Raw genomic sequence first — 14659 nt, forward strand, 5'->3', positions numbered from 1 at the left:
CCCAAAGCTCCCAGCATCCTGTAACTCTGTGGTCAAGACGTCTTCACGGAAAAAGGTGGCTCTGGTTTTCTCACAAGGGACACTGGGTGGGGACAGTGGGGAACTGGGCTGTGTCTAGGTTTTGCTTTTCACTAGCTGAGTCATCTTGAACTCAGCAGCCACCCACCCGACTCACTACTTATCAGCACCAAAAAGCACCAATGGAGGGCCTGCCATGAGCCCACTGCAGTGGCAGGAGGTGAGAATAGAGAGGCAATGACGACAGGGCTCTCACTGACGGTGGAGGGGGTGTCCCCACCCCCAGTGTGCATGTGCACACCCACACCTGTCTGTATGTAAGAGGTTACGCAAAACATCATGCTCCACCTATTTCCACTCGAAGTAACCCAGTACTAATCTCATATATGTAGTTTGTAAGCAGGTTTTCTAAGATAATCAAAAAACAAATTACAAAAAATTGTTTTTAAGGAGAATTAAAGTCTCAGAAGTGCATCTTGGCTCATTGTCCTTTAGAGCACATAGTACACACATAGTTGTGAAAATAACATCTCCCTTTCAAGCTCCCTGGAGACCAAGCCACATAGAACAAGTCTCAACATGCTCTCTCCCAGTGACAGGTACACAGAGAGCCACAGTCTACTGGTCTACCAGGAGCCCATCAGATGCTGGTCCTGGCGCAGCTGTGTGGTGTGGCAATGCTTAGAAGGCTTTTTTTTTTTTTTTTTTGGAGAGGCAGGGGTGCATTTCTGGGTGACAGTGTTTATTCAAAGACCATGTCTTTCTTGAATTTTACTGTATTTCATCAGGTCAGTTTCACCTCTTTGGAAAACCCAAATGTGAAGACAAATGCAAGGTTTTTTTTAGCTCAGCAATAACTGCACAAATAGGTGGCATCCAAATCCTAGGTGGCCCAGGACTAATCACGGGTCAACACTGAAGCTTTTTAAGTCATGTCAAATTTGCCAGGAAATCTGTATCTCAGACTGTCCCACCCAAAGACCCTGACTCAAAGCTGACAGAATTAGGGAAACCAAAGCTGTAAACAAGACGTTTTTGGCGACTAAATCTCCACTACCGCTGAACTCCTTACGTAAATGAAATCCTTACTTAACTCTTTGCTGCTAGTGTTTTGCCTGTTGTTATTATGTTGTTGTGTGATTATGTGATTATGTTGTTACCCTTTATTATTACGAGGAAAGAAAAATAACCTTTCTTAGTAAATACATTGCAGAGTTACCCTATAATTTGATGGCAAATAATTAACACTTCTTTGAGAAAACAAAACTAAAAATTAGCATAATCAGCAACTAATTTACCACAAATTAATTTAAGGTCTTTCTTGGCTGGTTCTATATGTTCCTGGCTTTTGTTCAAGAATATCCTTGCATGCTTATACAATAAAACAAACTGACAAATTAATAACATGGCAATTCTCATAAAGATGGAGAATATAATATTACATGGCTAATTGGAAGCAGACGTGGGGCAATTATTCTTATATGGGACTACATAGTAAGCCATTATTTTCTGGTATATGTGTAACAAATATATTTATTTTTAACAAAACAGGAAGAGAGGCCAGCCATGGTGGCTTGTGCCTATAATCCCAGCACTTTGGGAGGCCAAGGTGAGGCGTCACTTAAGCTCAGGAGTTCGAGACCCATTGGAGCAACACAGTGAAACCTACGTCTCTACCAAAAGAAATTTTTTGAACTTGCTAGGGGCCAGGCACCATGGCTCACGCCTGTAATCCCAGCACTTTGGGAGGCTGAGGCAGGCAGATCACGGGGTCAAGAGATCGAGACCATCCTGGCCAACATGGTGAAACCCCGTCTCTACTAAAAATACAGAAATTAGCTGGCCATGGTGATGTGCACCTGTAGCCCCAGCTACTTGGGAGACTGAGGCAGGCGAATCGCTTGAACCTGGGAGGCGGAGGTTGCAGTGAGCCGAGATCGCGCCACTGCACTCCAGCCTGGCACCTGGCAACAGAGCGAATCTCTGTCTCAAAAAAAAAAAAAAAATTGCTGGGTATAGTGATGCGTGCCTGTGGTCCCAGCTACTTAGGAGGCTGAAGTGAGAGGATTGCTTGAGCCTGGGAGTTTGAGACCAGCTTGGGCAACATAGTGAGACCCTGTCTCAAAAAAAAAGTAGGAAGAAATGTGAAAGTTAGGAGTTCACAAATCGAATATAGGGTAACTAATTTTAAAATGTGTTTGCTCAGCTGTCATATGAAGGCCACGGGAATGTTCGAAAGAATATTGCAGTACTCTCTTTTAAACCCAGCTGTGAATTCTACACTCTATGTATGCCGTAGAAAACCTACCACGAGTGCCTAGGCATGTTCACAAAACCCAGGTCAGGTGTCCACTTGTAGAATGAAACCCAGATGAAATTGAGCCCAAAGAAGGAGACTAGAAAAGACTCATTTTGAACTAATCAATGGATTTTACATCAAGTATTTCTTTTTCTTTTTTTTTTTTTTTTCTGCTTGTTTTTTGATTTGGTGTCTGGTTTTTTTTGTTTTGTTTCATTTTGTTTTCAAAGAGCATGAATGATAGGATAAGAAGAAACTGAAACACCTTATCAATCCTGTGAGGCATATCATAAGTGACCCTCAAAAGTTAACCAGTCTCAGCCGGGCATGATCTCAGCCAGGCGCAATCTCAGCCGGGTGCAATCTCAGCCGGGTGCAATCTCAGCCAAGCGTAATCTCAGCTGGGCGAGGTGGCTCAATCCTGTAAATGCCAGCACTTTGGGCGGCCAAGACGGGCAGAACACCTGAGGTCAGGAGTTCAAGATCAGCCTGACCAACATGGTGAAACCCCATCTCTACCAAAAACACAAAAAAATTAGCCAGGTGTGGTGGTGCACACCTGTAGTCCCAGTGATTCAGGAGGCTAAGACAGGAGAGAATTGCTTGAACCCAAGCTGTGGAGGTTGCAGTGAGCTCAGATCTCACCACTGCACTCCAGCCTGAGTGACAGAGCAAGACCCTTTTCTCAATTAAAAAAAAGTTAACCAACTCATTGTTTGGAGATCTATTTATTTCCTTAAGAAAAAAAGAGCTGACAACTGAGCACCAAGCCAATCATTGAATAAAGCATTATGGATAAGCTGCCCATGCCATGCCACTCCTGGTGCTATGCCACATGCCTCTACCTACACAAACTCCTCCCAAGCAGCATCTGAGAAAACAAGTCGTTTTTACTTTTCATAACATTCTTATCCTTAGAAATTGGAGGCAATTAGGTACTTAGAGGGACTTTCCCTAAAAATAAATAGCATAAATAATGGCAGGGATGAAAAGGTAACTGCAACTGTGCAAAATCAATGCAAGTTTATGGGAGCAGCACAGATGTAACAATAGAACTGACATGCGTACTATGCTTATTTCCAGCCAGGCACTTTACTAAGTGCTTTCTGTAATCTAATTCTTGATTTCCCACGGTAACCTCAAGGGCTAGGTACTATCATTGTCCCCATTTTATCAATGAGACAACAATGATACCAGAAAGTTAAGTAACTTGCCCAAGGTCACACAGCAAGAAATTAGCAAAGCCAGCATTTGATCCCAGACCCACTGGCTCTAAAGTCCACCACACTAGCGCGTGCCAACAGCCAGCCACCCATTCAAGACTTTGCTACATTCCACACCTGTGTTCTGCACTGGAGATAGAATGATGCATCTCACACAGCTGAGGAAAGAGAAAAGCAGACTGAGGGCAGTGCCTCAACAGGGACATCCGACCCCAGTGGGAACTGGAAGAGATGATGTCCATGCCAACTCTTGGGCATGTAGCAGATAACCAGGCAGGAGGGCAGACAGGGGCAAGGAGGAGAAACTCCATTCAGGCAGAGGGTACATAATGCACAGTTTCAAGGCAGGAAAGAACGTGGCTCCCTCAAGGAACAGTAAGTAGTTTAATTCAGCTGGCATAGTGGGACCACGGGGAACAAAGGGTGGGGACACCCAGCAATGCCGAGCCAAGGCCAGAGAGAAAGGAGGCAGAAATAGCATCATAAAGGGCCTTGTGGGCTGCCTAAGCAGGGGAGATGTACCTGAAATTCTGCAATAAACAACTAAGGAATTTTACACAAAGAAATGAAATGATCAGATCTTGTCCCCAGCTCACTGGCTATTACAAAGAGACAAGGTGGGAGAGGACAGAGAAATGAAACAGGGAGACTAGCCAGGAGCTGTGACTGTACATCAAAGCTGTACTAAGAGGCCGGGTGCTGGAATCATGAATCCCTGCAACCAGAGCAATGAGAAACTTCTTAAACCCAGGTGATGGAGAGGAGCAGATTTGGGGCCACACAGCAGCACTGTGCTCCAGCTCTTCCCAGTGGCCTCCCAGGGGCTAGTGTCCTGACGTTATGTCCTAGCAACTTGAAAAAGGCCAGAAACAGCACCTTCACCTTCTCTCTAGGGAAGAAACACACACCTGTTCTTTTCCAAGTCCCTTGCCACCCAAACAATTCTTAAAATCCTGATGTTAATCACTTTGAAAGCATTTCCTTATACTTATTAAAATGGGCTTGCATTTCAGTCAGAGAGGTTTAGACGGTAACTGGTTTCTGTAAGCCCGAAAGTATTTCTGAAGGATTATGATTCAACATGAAATGCACATTCTTGACCTTATTATCTCCAGCTTTCCTGGGTCTGGCCAAAGGCCCTCAGAAAAGGCTTTTTAAACAAAGATCCTGGTGTGAACTGCTGATGGACTTTGCTCCTTTATTTTTCATTGTTGTAAATAATTCCTGTTTAAATTCAAAACTTCCTTCTGTGTCTCTACAGATTCCTTCACAGAAGCCTTGCTCTCTTCCCAGGTAAATTGAGGTTAAAAACATGACATAGAAGCAGATGATGTTCAAGCCACCAATATCATGTATTCTTCCAAATTAAATGTTAAAGGTTCAAAAAACATTATGTCAATAAAGTTCCACTTTCCCCCCTAAACATGAATTGTTGATTCTACCAAAATGGGATACCTTTTGGAGTTGAAGACATTGACCAGCTCTGGACCTCTGAGATTGCGTCTGGAAGGCATCTCCCACATTGAACTTACCTGTTTGCATTTTTTGGCTTCAGGTATTAAAGCTTCCTTTGTCGGAAATCTCTTTGAACACCAGCTTTTTTTTTTTTTTTTTTCTAATTCGTTAATAGCCTCCTTACTAGAAGGGCCAGTTAGAATTTTCAGGACAAAGGACAGTGGGGTGCTGAATCCACAACCCTTCATTCTCATCGCCCTCACCCCCAAAGTCTGCTTTCAAGCCATTGTGTCCTCCCGCGAATGCTCTGGAAACCCTTTTTCAGGAAATCCCTGTTGTCCCACCTCCCTCCCGCGCAAGGAAGCGCCTGGCGACAATCAGGACACCCACGGAGGGCTCCTCCCCGCGCGTCCCCCTGGGATCTGAGAAGACCAAGACCTAGAACGCAAGGGGGTCGTCCTAAGAGCTGAGGGAAGCGATCTTTACCTTGACGAAGAGGGTGATGTCGTGCTCCTGCCCCGGGGCGCGCTCCTCGGACGCCTCGCCGTCCTCCCGGCTGCCGTTTACGCGCTCCGCCATGTGGTTGCTGAGCTGGGCCTGGGACTCCGCGGCTCCCCTGGAGGCCTCCCCATCTGGGCAGCAGTCGGGGGATTCCTCCTCGCCCCCAGCTGAGGCCTCTTCGCTGGGCCCCTCCGGGCTCCGCTCTCGCCTCTCCTCTTCCTCCCCCAACTCCAGCTGGGGCCCATCCCCGACCCCGTCCTCGCCAGCGTCTGCCCTGGCGTCCCCGGGGGCCGCTTCCTGGGACCCCTTTTCCCCTGGGGCCTCCGCCTCCTCCGCCGCGTCCGCAGCGAGCTCCCCCAGGCTGTGCCCCGCGCTCTCGCCCTCTGCGACCTCAATCGCCTCGGCCTGGGGCGGGAGGCTGCGGTTCCCTCCCTCCTGCGGCTCACTGCAGACCTGGCGTGCCCCTCCTGCTGGACCCTCGGCGTCCATGCTGTCCGCCGCCGGGCTCTCCGCGCCTACGCTGTCCCCCGCCCGACCCTCTGCGTCTACGCTGTCCCCCGCCGGGCCCTCCAAGTCTACGCTGTCCCCCGCCGGGCCCTCCAAGTCTACGCTGTCCCCCGCCGGGCCCTCCAAGTCTATGCTGTCCCCCGCCCGAACCTCCGCGTCTACGCTGTCCCCCGCCGGGCCCTCCAAGTCTACGCTGTCCCCCGCCGGGCCCTCCAAGTCTACGCTGTCCCTCGCCGGACCCCCCACTTCTACGCTGTCCCCCGCCGGACCCTCCGCGTCTACCCTGTCCCCCGCCCGACTCTCCGCTTCTACGCTGTTCCCCGCCGGGCGCTCCGCGTCTCCTGTGTCCCCCGCAGGGCCCTCAGCGTCTACGCTGTCCCCCGACGCCCCGCGCGCATTGCCTTCCGACGCCTCGGGCCGGTGCTCCGCCTCCTCCTGCCTTTTGGTGACCGCAGAGTCTCCGGGCGCCCCCTGAGCCTCCCCCGGGTCCTCGCCCTGCGCGTCGCGCCCCGGGCTCGCCCCCTCCACCTCCAGCGCGCCGCTCGCCTCCTCCCCTTCCTGGGGCACCTCGGCGCCCTCCACGGCTCCCTCCTCCGCCTCCGCCTCTCCCTGCGCCCCTCTCGTGCCGTGCGCCTCGGCCTCCCGGACTCTGTCCGGCCCGCCGCCTCCCACCTCCTTCACCGCGGCGGCGCCCCTAGTCACCTCCTCTGCGCCCCTCGTCGCCTCCTCTACGCCCTCGCTCGCCTCCCGCTCCTCTGCCCCCAGGCCCGCGGCTCCCGGCTCTCCGGATCTCTCAGCCAGGGGCGCGGGGCTCTCTGGCGGCCCCTGGGGACCCGGGGCACCCGCCTCAGGCTCTGCTGCCTCGGCCATGACCGCAGATCCTTGTCCTTGATCGGGACCCCTTCCTTGTCGCTGCCCAGAGGTCAGTGGCGCTGGGCAAGGGGCGAGTTGCGGAACCCTCTGTGTCTCCTCCGAAGGACCCCAGCTCGGGATTCCCGCCGTAAAGATTTAGCCGGGGTGCTGGGGCCTTGCACCGGACCCGCAGGGCAAGAATCCACTTGGTCCCAAGGCTCTGCGCCCCTTCTGCCCGGCTGAACCTCTCTGGATTCTTGCTCCACCGCTGGAGCTTCTCCCCTATTGCTTGTCTGCTTCCCTCCCGTACCCTAATCTCACCCCCGAGCCGCAGAGGTGCAGCGTGCGGCTGGAGAGGGCTGCTTTGCTCCTGCACCTTTGGAAGTGTCCGGCCTCTGCCTGGCGTCCTGGGGTTGACCAGAAGTCCTTGGTGCCACTCCATCCCCTGAGGCTTGGGCGGGGTTTATCTTCCCCTCCTCTCCCCCGCCCCGTGTTTGGGTGGCCTAGGAGCTTGGCCGATGACAGCCTTTCTCTCGTGACCTTTGTGGATTTTGATAAAAAGATTCTGGTTCTCCTAGCCCCTTGGGTGTTTCCTGGAATGGCTTCAAGTTCCAGAGTCATTTAAATCACCCCCTCCAAACACACACACACACACAAACCCAAACACCTCATCCCCACCTTACCGCAGGAGTGAAGCATCAAGCTACCCTGGTACCCAACTGAAGATATCCACGTTATACCTGGTGTCCAAGAGCAAGAATGTAAATCCCGGAGAGAAGAAGCAGGGGAGGCCACGATGGCCGCCTTCTCATGTCTGCCGGGCCCTCCGGAGAGGTTCCAGAAGCCCCTCATATAGGCGCACAAGGAGTCAGTTGAGCTTCTCCGAGCAGAGCCGGACACTGGTGTCCATGAGGGGCCCTTCTCCTGACCTGCCTGGAGAATCGTGGGAGTCCTGCGCTGGAAAAGGTTACACCCTCATCCCCAGGGTCTCTTAAGGGTGTAAGAGTCTGTGTATCTTGCTGATTCTCCTAGATTTTTAAACTCACTGCCAGTGCTTCTGCCTCAAAGTGAAGAGCTTGGGGGTCTGGAGGTGGGGAAAAGAAAAGCCAAGATGCTATGGCATTCCCTGGATTAGGGCTCTCTCAGGATCACAGACCCAATACCTTGTTTAAAAAGGAAATTATTATGGTGAAAACTATGTTGTCAGCTTATTATAAGCCAAGCTACTTCCAGTGGGTCAGCAAGAAACTGGGTTACCCCAGGTGGCGCTATGTAAATGTGGTGGAATGGGGATCCCAGCTCAAGACTGACTTGACTTGTCAGGCTCTATATGGCTTTGATACTGGCCTGAGATACATGAGCTCCTTGTGCCCACAGAAGGTTCTCTTTTCATTGAAAGAGCTGGGGGTGTCTTTGATGTGGCTTGGGGTCACACATTTGGACATCACCAGAATGTGTCTCCTAATTCCCATTGCTCATCACTGGTGGATGACAAGACAGGAACCCAGAGACACCCAGCTTCATGCTACCTTTCTCCACAGCTGTGCTCTGTCTGGGTAGGTATAGGCCAGAAGCTTCATCACCACAAAGTGGCATCTACTCAAAGCATGACACTCAAAAAGGTGAGCTAGAAATGCACCTGAGCTGTAGAAGCTCTAAGTATAGAAAAGGAATCCTGCTGCATTCACCAAGGCAAGATAGCAGCCATCACCCTTACCTCGTAAAGAAAAACGAAGCCAGCACATTCAGCCCCAATCAGCAAACACGGTGCAGGTTTACAATCCTTTATGCAAATCCCATGAGCCCAGATGTATTTCAGAAAACAGAATTGTTAGAAAGATGATTGTCTGATTTTACTGTATATTATATAACACAGCACATCATTTTGTGATCAAACACATTAATATTTCTGCAGTAAGACAGATGAGATATGGTAAAATCACACGTAGTTTCAGGTCTGTCCTCCTCCCCGGGGTTTAGGTTCACCTCCAACTGAATCCAAGCCATTCTGGTTCTGATTTTAGATGAGTTCCCAAAAAAAGCTTTCAGTATTCAGAGTCTTTTGGGATTTCAGAACGTTTATAAAAGGATTGTGGACCTGTGAACCACGGAAGGGCTCTAGGTTTATTTACACTGCTTGGAAAAATGTGAGATTAGTTAGATGCATAACTTTGTACTTAATAACAAACGAACTGTCTTCAACGCTCGACTTCTGCAAAGAACCAAATTAAAGACTTATGTGAGTAATAATATTCCATAAACTTTAACTCAATCAAATTTGATAGAAACGTGCTGGCTATGGGGAGAGGGGGTTGAATTTTTAGAAAAACCTCCTTTTGAATTGAGCCTAAAGATGATCAGCTACTGCTTGCAGACTTGGCACAGTCAGAAACAAAGTTGTTGGCTGAGTGGCTGAGAACTGGCCTGGATAATGTCCTTGTGGAAAAGCAATGCTCATAAAGTCTATTCTGTCCTGGAAACTGATCCTGTGGATCACACAAGGCTATTCGATCTTACAGATTTGGATTTATTATTTTATAGGGTTTGGGGTCATTTACTTACATTGACATTGGCTCTCAAAATAACATCAGTCTCTCTGCAGAATGTAGAATCTTTCACTTAATGATAATCTTAATAAGCACTTTTAAATTTTTGTTATGTATTTTTGCAAACTTTTTTGATTTTCTGTATTTAAATAAAGTTTATATTTAAATAAATGCAGGCTCAATGCTGAAAATATGGAAGACAGAAAATAACAGCTCTTCACAAATTTTCTGTAACCACATTACCGACAACTAAATATTTTATTTTAAGAGAGAAAGAGATAGATTTTTCTAGACGCTGGTTATATAGCAGTAAATAACATTAGGAAAGTCCCTCTTTAAACAGTCCAGAGCAAAATAAATAACTAAACAAAGAAATAAGATAATTTTGGATAATCTTAAGCTTTATATAGACACATATGCCCGTGTGTTTACAGACGTGCCCAAACTGAAAACCTTGGCTCCTTTTTTCCACACCCTGCATCCGACCTGCCAGTGAATCCAACTGGCATCACAATTTTAAAATATATATCCAAAGCCAGGCATGGTGGTGCACGTGTAGTCCCAGCTGCTCGGGAGGCTGAAACAGGAGAATCGCTTGAGCCCAGGAGTTCTAGACCAGCTTGAACGCAGCATAGTGAGACGCCATCACTAAAAATACGCAAACACACACACACACACGTACACACTCACACACATAAAATCCAACCTCTTCTCTCTACCTCCATTACTACAGTGCCAGTCCAAGCCACCATCACCTCCTGTCACCTCGATGATTGCCATCACCTCCGAACTGGTGCCTGGCCTTTGACAGTGTGCTCTCTACTCCATAGCCAGGTGATCCTCCTTGGAAATCATGAATCAGACTATACCACTTTTATGCTCAAAATCATTCAAAGATTTTCTGTCTCACTCTAAGAAAAAGTCAAATCTTTATGCCTGAAGTATGAGGTTCTACAAAATCAGGCAACCTTAGTCTCTTTCTGGGGTACTAGACTTCTGTGGCCCCTAAAACACCAGCCTGCTTGCTGTTCCTAGAACTTGTTGACCATTCCTGTGCCTGGGATGCCACCTATATTCTCATGGGTTACTCCCTCACCTTGCCACAGTCTCTGATTAACTATTTTCCCCAAGCACTCCATTGTAAAACACAACCCCATGCTCTATGCCTTATTTTCCTCCATAGCAGCTATCTTCATCTGGCACATAATATATTCTAGTTATGATCTGTCTACCCTACCTCACCACAGGATGGTGGTTCTGTGAAAGCAGGGGTTTTTGTTTGTCATTGCCGAGGACAGACCAGCACATACTAGAGCTCAATAAATATTTTCAGTATGAGTGAATACCCACATGCCTTCAAATACATGTGGAACAACCTGAACTAGTTTTGGAAAATACCTTTCTCAGTTAGTTTTATACTTTTGGAGGCCGAGCTAATGTCACAAGACACACTATTCACAGAAATTCTTATCTACTGAGTTTGCTAAAAAAAATACTTTAGCAAATTCTTTTAATTATTAGCAAGGGTCTAGTTGGTTCATATAAAGGAATACAAAGGAAATACCAAATAAACAGACTTGTGAAGGTCGCTATGAAGTCACTTCGAGACTTGCACATTGTTAACCTGGCCTCAACACTAGATTAGCTATTTAAATACCAGGGAGGGTTAAACAGAGGTGACAAATTCAGAGATGGATGACAAGAGATGAAGGTGTTGATAATTAAGTAACTTTTAATAATTATAGAGTTCTTCTGCCACACATGATAAGGAATCATGAAGCAGGAAAACTCTGGGATTACAAAGAAACCTTTAAGGGCTTATAAACAATTAAGGGTTTGTTGCTTTTGTTGTTTTTCCGGAAGGAATGGCCTCATTTCCATAGAAATCTGCTCTTTCTCTAGCAGGTATCTGCTCCTTTCAGAAGAGCCCTTGGGATTATAATGCCAGATATTGAAATTGACTTCATCCTTCTATAATGCAGGACATTAATCTAAAATATTTATCCTTTGATTGACCCTTGTCAATATGCCAGCATCCATAGCCCTGAGCACCTATTGACATATAACAGTTTAGATAATTCGATGTCTTACAGGAAACGCTGGAAAATAAAAAACAGATAAATAAGGCTAACGAGAAAGGATGTCACTAGAGCATGTCTTGTTCCCATGTATCCAGAAAACATCCCTCATCTGCCAGGAAATAGGTAAGTTGTGAATGGCCAACAGATGCACAACTGGCCATTGTGATACCTTACAATCTTTTGTTTTTACCATTTTACCTGACTACAGGTCCGTGAAAAAAAAATGTGTGCCATATCTCAAAATTAAGTCAGCACCTCTATATGATATAGTCATAAAAATGTGATCTAGAAAGACTATTTCTATACTATTCACAGAATTGAGAGGATCTAACCATCCATTATCCACCCATCCATCCAGCCAACCACCCAACCATTCATTCATTATCCATCCACCCATCATCCATCCATCCATTCACTTATCCATCCATCCACCCATCCATCCATTTATCATTTCATGAACTTTTTCTGAAATTGACTTCGTCCCTTCTTGTGACACAGATTCAGCTGGTGTTGGAGAAATAAGCATAAACAATCCAAGGTTCCTACCCTGCTGTGTAACTGCAGAATGGAAAAAGCTAACTAAAATGTTGAGCTTCTGGTAGTTTCTTTCTGGGGTCTCATGCCATGTTTGATCAATAGTTTAAATTACAGATTTATTTTACCGTATAGGGTATAGTTAGGGAACAAATATGTGAGAAACACACTTTGTGAAATTATGTTTACTACTCATAATTTGAGCTATATTTCTTAAAAACTTGGAGCCGAGTGTTTGAAATGTGTTTATTTACTTAGCACACAGAAAATGAAATCATATAGCTTATGATTTTATTGTAGAGTATCTTACTAACATTTGAGCTTCTCTTGTTAGTTTGGTTGAGTTCAATCCAAGTGGACCAGAAAGTGATCAGGGCTAAGAAGGGTTGTCTGCCAGTGGTGAGAGACGTGGCTTTGCTGCATATTCTCCTTAGAGGCATGTGTGTTTGATTGCATGAGTTCTGTGCTGCTGGGAAAGCCCTTTCCCTTGATGGGGTACCACTCTTTGGATGCACATCTTGGATCAGATGGTCTTGGAATTTCTTTATCACTTGAATTCTGTATTCTATGACCTAACATCTCACATATTTAGAAGTCTAATCAGAGTGGAATAAAGCCCAGAGTCAAAAAGTGAGCAAAAAAGATCTCCCAAAGCAAAAACAATATAATAGAGTTTGCCTCTTAAATAAAAATGTGAATGTTTTCCTCAAAGATGAACAACTTGGACTCTCATTCAGAGGCTACAATTTTTTTCTAAATTCATTCTAACCTGTTACCTGCTTTCTTAATCCAGAATACATTGGATACTGCCACATAGAGGGGCTGAAACAGTTGCCTTCATAAAAACAAAGTGCTTAAATTAAAAGCAAAACTGACACTAAAAGCCTTAAGTTTTAGTTATCAATAAGGTTTATTTTCTCATTTCAAATGAAAACAAAAAATGAATTATTGATTGAAAGAAAAAAAGGAAGCAAGGAAGAAAAAGAGGGGGGAGGAGAAAAGGGAGGGAAGAAAAGAAAAAGCCTTATAGGCCTGGCACGTACTCAGTAACAATGAAAGAAAATTTAAAAAGCAAATTAATGATTGTAGGTGTTGGGGAAAAACAACACAGGTATTTAGTTTTATTTTATTATGCTAATGAATTGGCATCATATTATTGGGACAAAACCCCAAAATGTGAATATTTCAGGTAGAATATCTTAATTTAAATAAACTGTATATAACTATTTGTTATATAACTATCCATCCTGCAAAAAAGACATTATGTGTCAATTAGAAACTTATGCAGGATGTGGTGGCTCACGCCTGGAATTCTAGGACTTTGGGAGGCAGAAGCAGGTGGATCACTTGAAGTCAGGAGTTCGAGACCAGCCTGGCCAACATGGTAAAACCCCATCCCTACTAAAAATACAAACATTAACCGGTGCGGTGGTGCACAGCTATAATCCCAGCTATCCAAGAGGCTGAGGCAGGAGAATTGCTTGAACCTGGCAGGCAGAGTTTGCAGTGAGCAAAGATCACGCCACTGCACTCCAGCCTGGGCAACAGAGTGGAACTCCATTCCAAAAAAAAAAAAAAAAAGAAAAGAAAGAGAGAGAAATTTACATAGCACATTTCTTCTCTTCATATTCCCTTTACTACAGTTTAAATTAGAATTTTAGCTCATTTTCATTCCTCTGATTCAGGTGTGATTGCCAAAAACAAGATCGAAGTTTTTTTCCTTTAAAGTTGGTTTCTAGGAAGGAAACTGAATCCTTGTTAATGGAATCCAACAGAGGAAAAGGCAATGAATAGATGCAAAGACAGGTGAACACAAACCAGAGGGAGCAGCTGTGCATCCAAGTGCTGGGATGCTTCCAAGATCCATGTCCCCAGAGGTGGCATTTGAACTTTCACCCATCTTGCCAGACCATCACATGCCATCCATACATCAAGTCCTCCATAAGTATCTCACATTCTCTTAGAGTATTAAAACTTGAAAGACCTCGAAGATCGTTCCATCTAGCTCCCTCTTGTAAATAAGATGTCTTGCGTGTTACCTCTATGAAGAGGGTTCTTTACACATCAGATCTTATTTTAAGTGATTTAACACTCGTCACAACCCTGAAAGGTAGTTATAGTCCTGGAGTGGGTACAGGGAAATGCCACAGAGGGAAATGACAGGTGTTGAACTAGATTAAATTACAAATGAATTGTGAAAAACTGACTCTTTCTTTTTTTTTGAGACGGAGTCTTACTCTGTTGCCCAGGCTGGAGTGCAGTGGTGCAATCTCCACCTCCCAGGCTCAAGTGCTTCTCCTTCCTCAGCCTCCTGAGTAGCTGGGACTATAGGTGCATGCCACCACGCCCAGCTAATTTTTGTATTTTTAATAGAGATGGGGTTTCACCATGTTGGCCAGGAGATCTCCTGACCTCGTGATCCACCCGCCTTGCAAAGTGCTGGGATTATAGGCATGAGCCACCACACCCAGCCAAAACTGATTCTTTAATACAACATTTTCTAAAATGTTTCCCGCTAGGACAGCTTGATCACTTTCAGGCCTTGAGTAAAATAACAATCATAGTAATAATTCCTCATAGTCATGAAGTAAGACTTTGCACTCCACTTCCATGTAGAACTGTATTTTGGGAAGTCACCTGCCT

At 46.0% G+C, this 14659-nt stretch overlaps 1 protein-coding gene across 1 annotated transcript in view; it reads right to left on the reverse strand.

The window, feature by feature from the left end:
• The window catches only part of CLIC6 (chloride intracellular channel 6), a 50638-nt gene extending 43359 nt beyond the window's left edge, over positions 1 to 7279 (reverse strand). Inside the window, exon 1 of the mRNA XM_032276949.1 lies at positions 5482 to 7279. Coding sequence (XP_032132840.1) covers positions 5482 to 6873 — 1392 coding nt within the window. The 5' untranslated portion in view covers positions 6874 to 7279. The remainder of the gene's footprint in view (positions 1 to 5481) is intronic.
• Between the last annotated feature and the right edge of the window lie 7380 nt (positions 7280 to 14659).

Source organism: Sapajus apella, unplaced genomic scaffold (genome assembly GCF_009761245.1).
Source record: "Sapajus apella isolate SASKATOON/1434 unplaced genomic scaffold, GSC_monkey_1.0 scaffold8, whole genome shotgun sequence".
Lineage (NCBI taxonomy): Eukaryota > Metazoa > Chordata > Mammalia > Primates > Cebidae > Sapajus > Sapajus apella.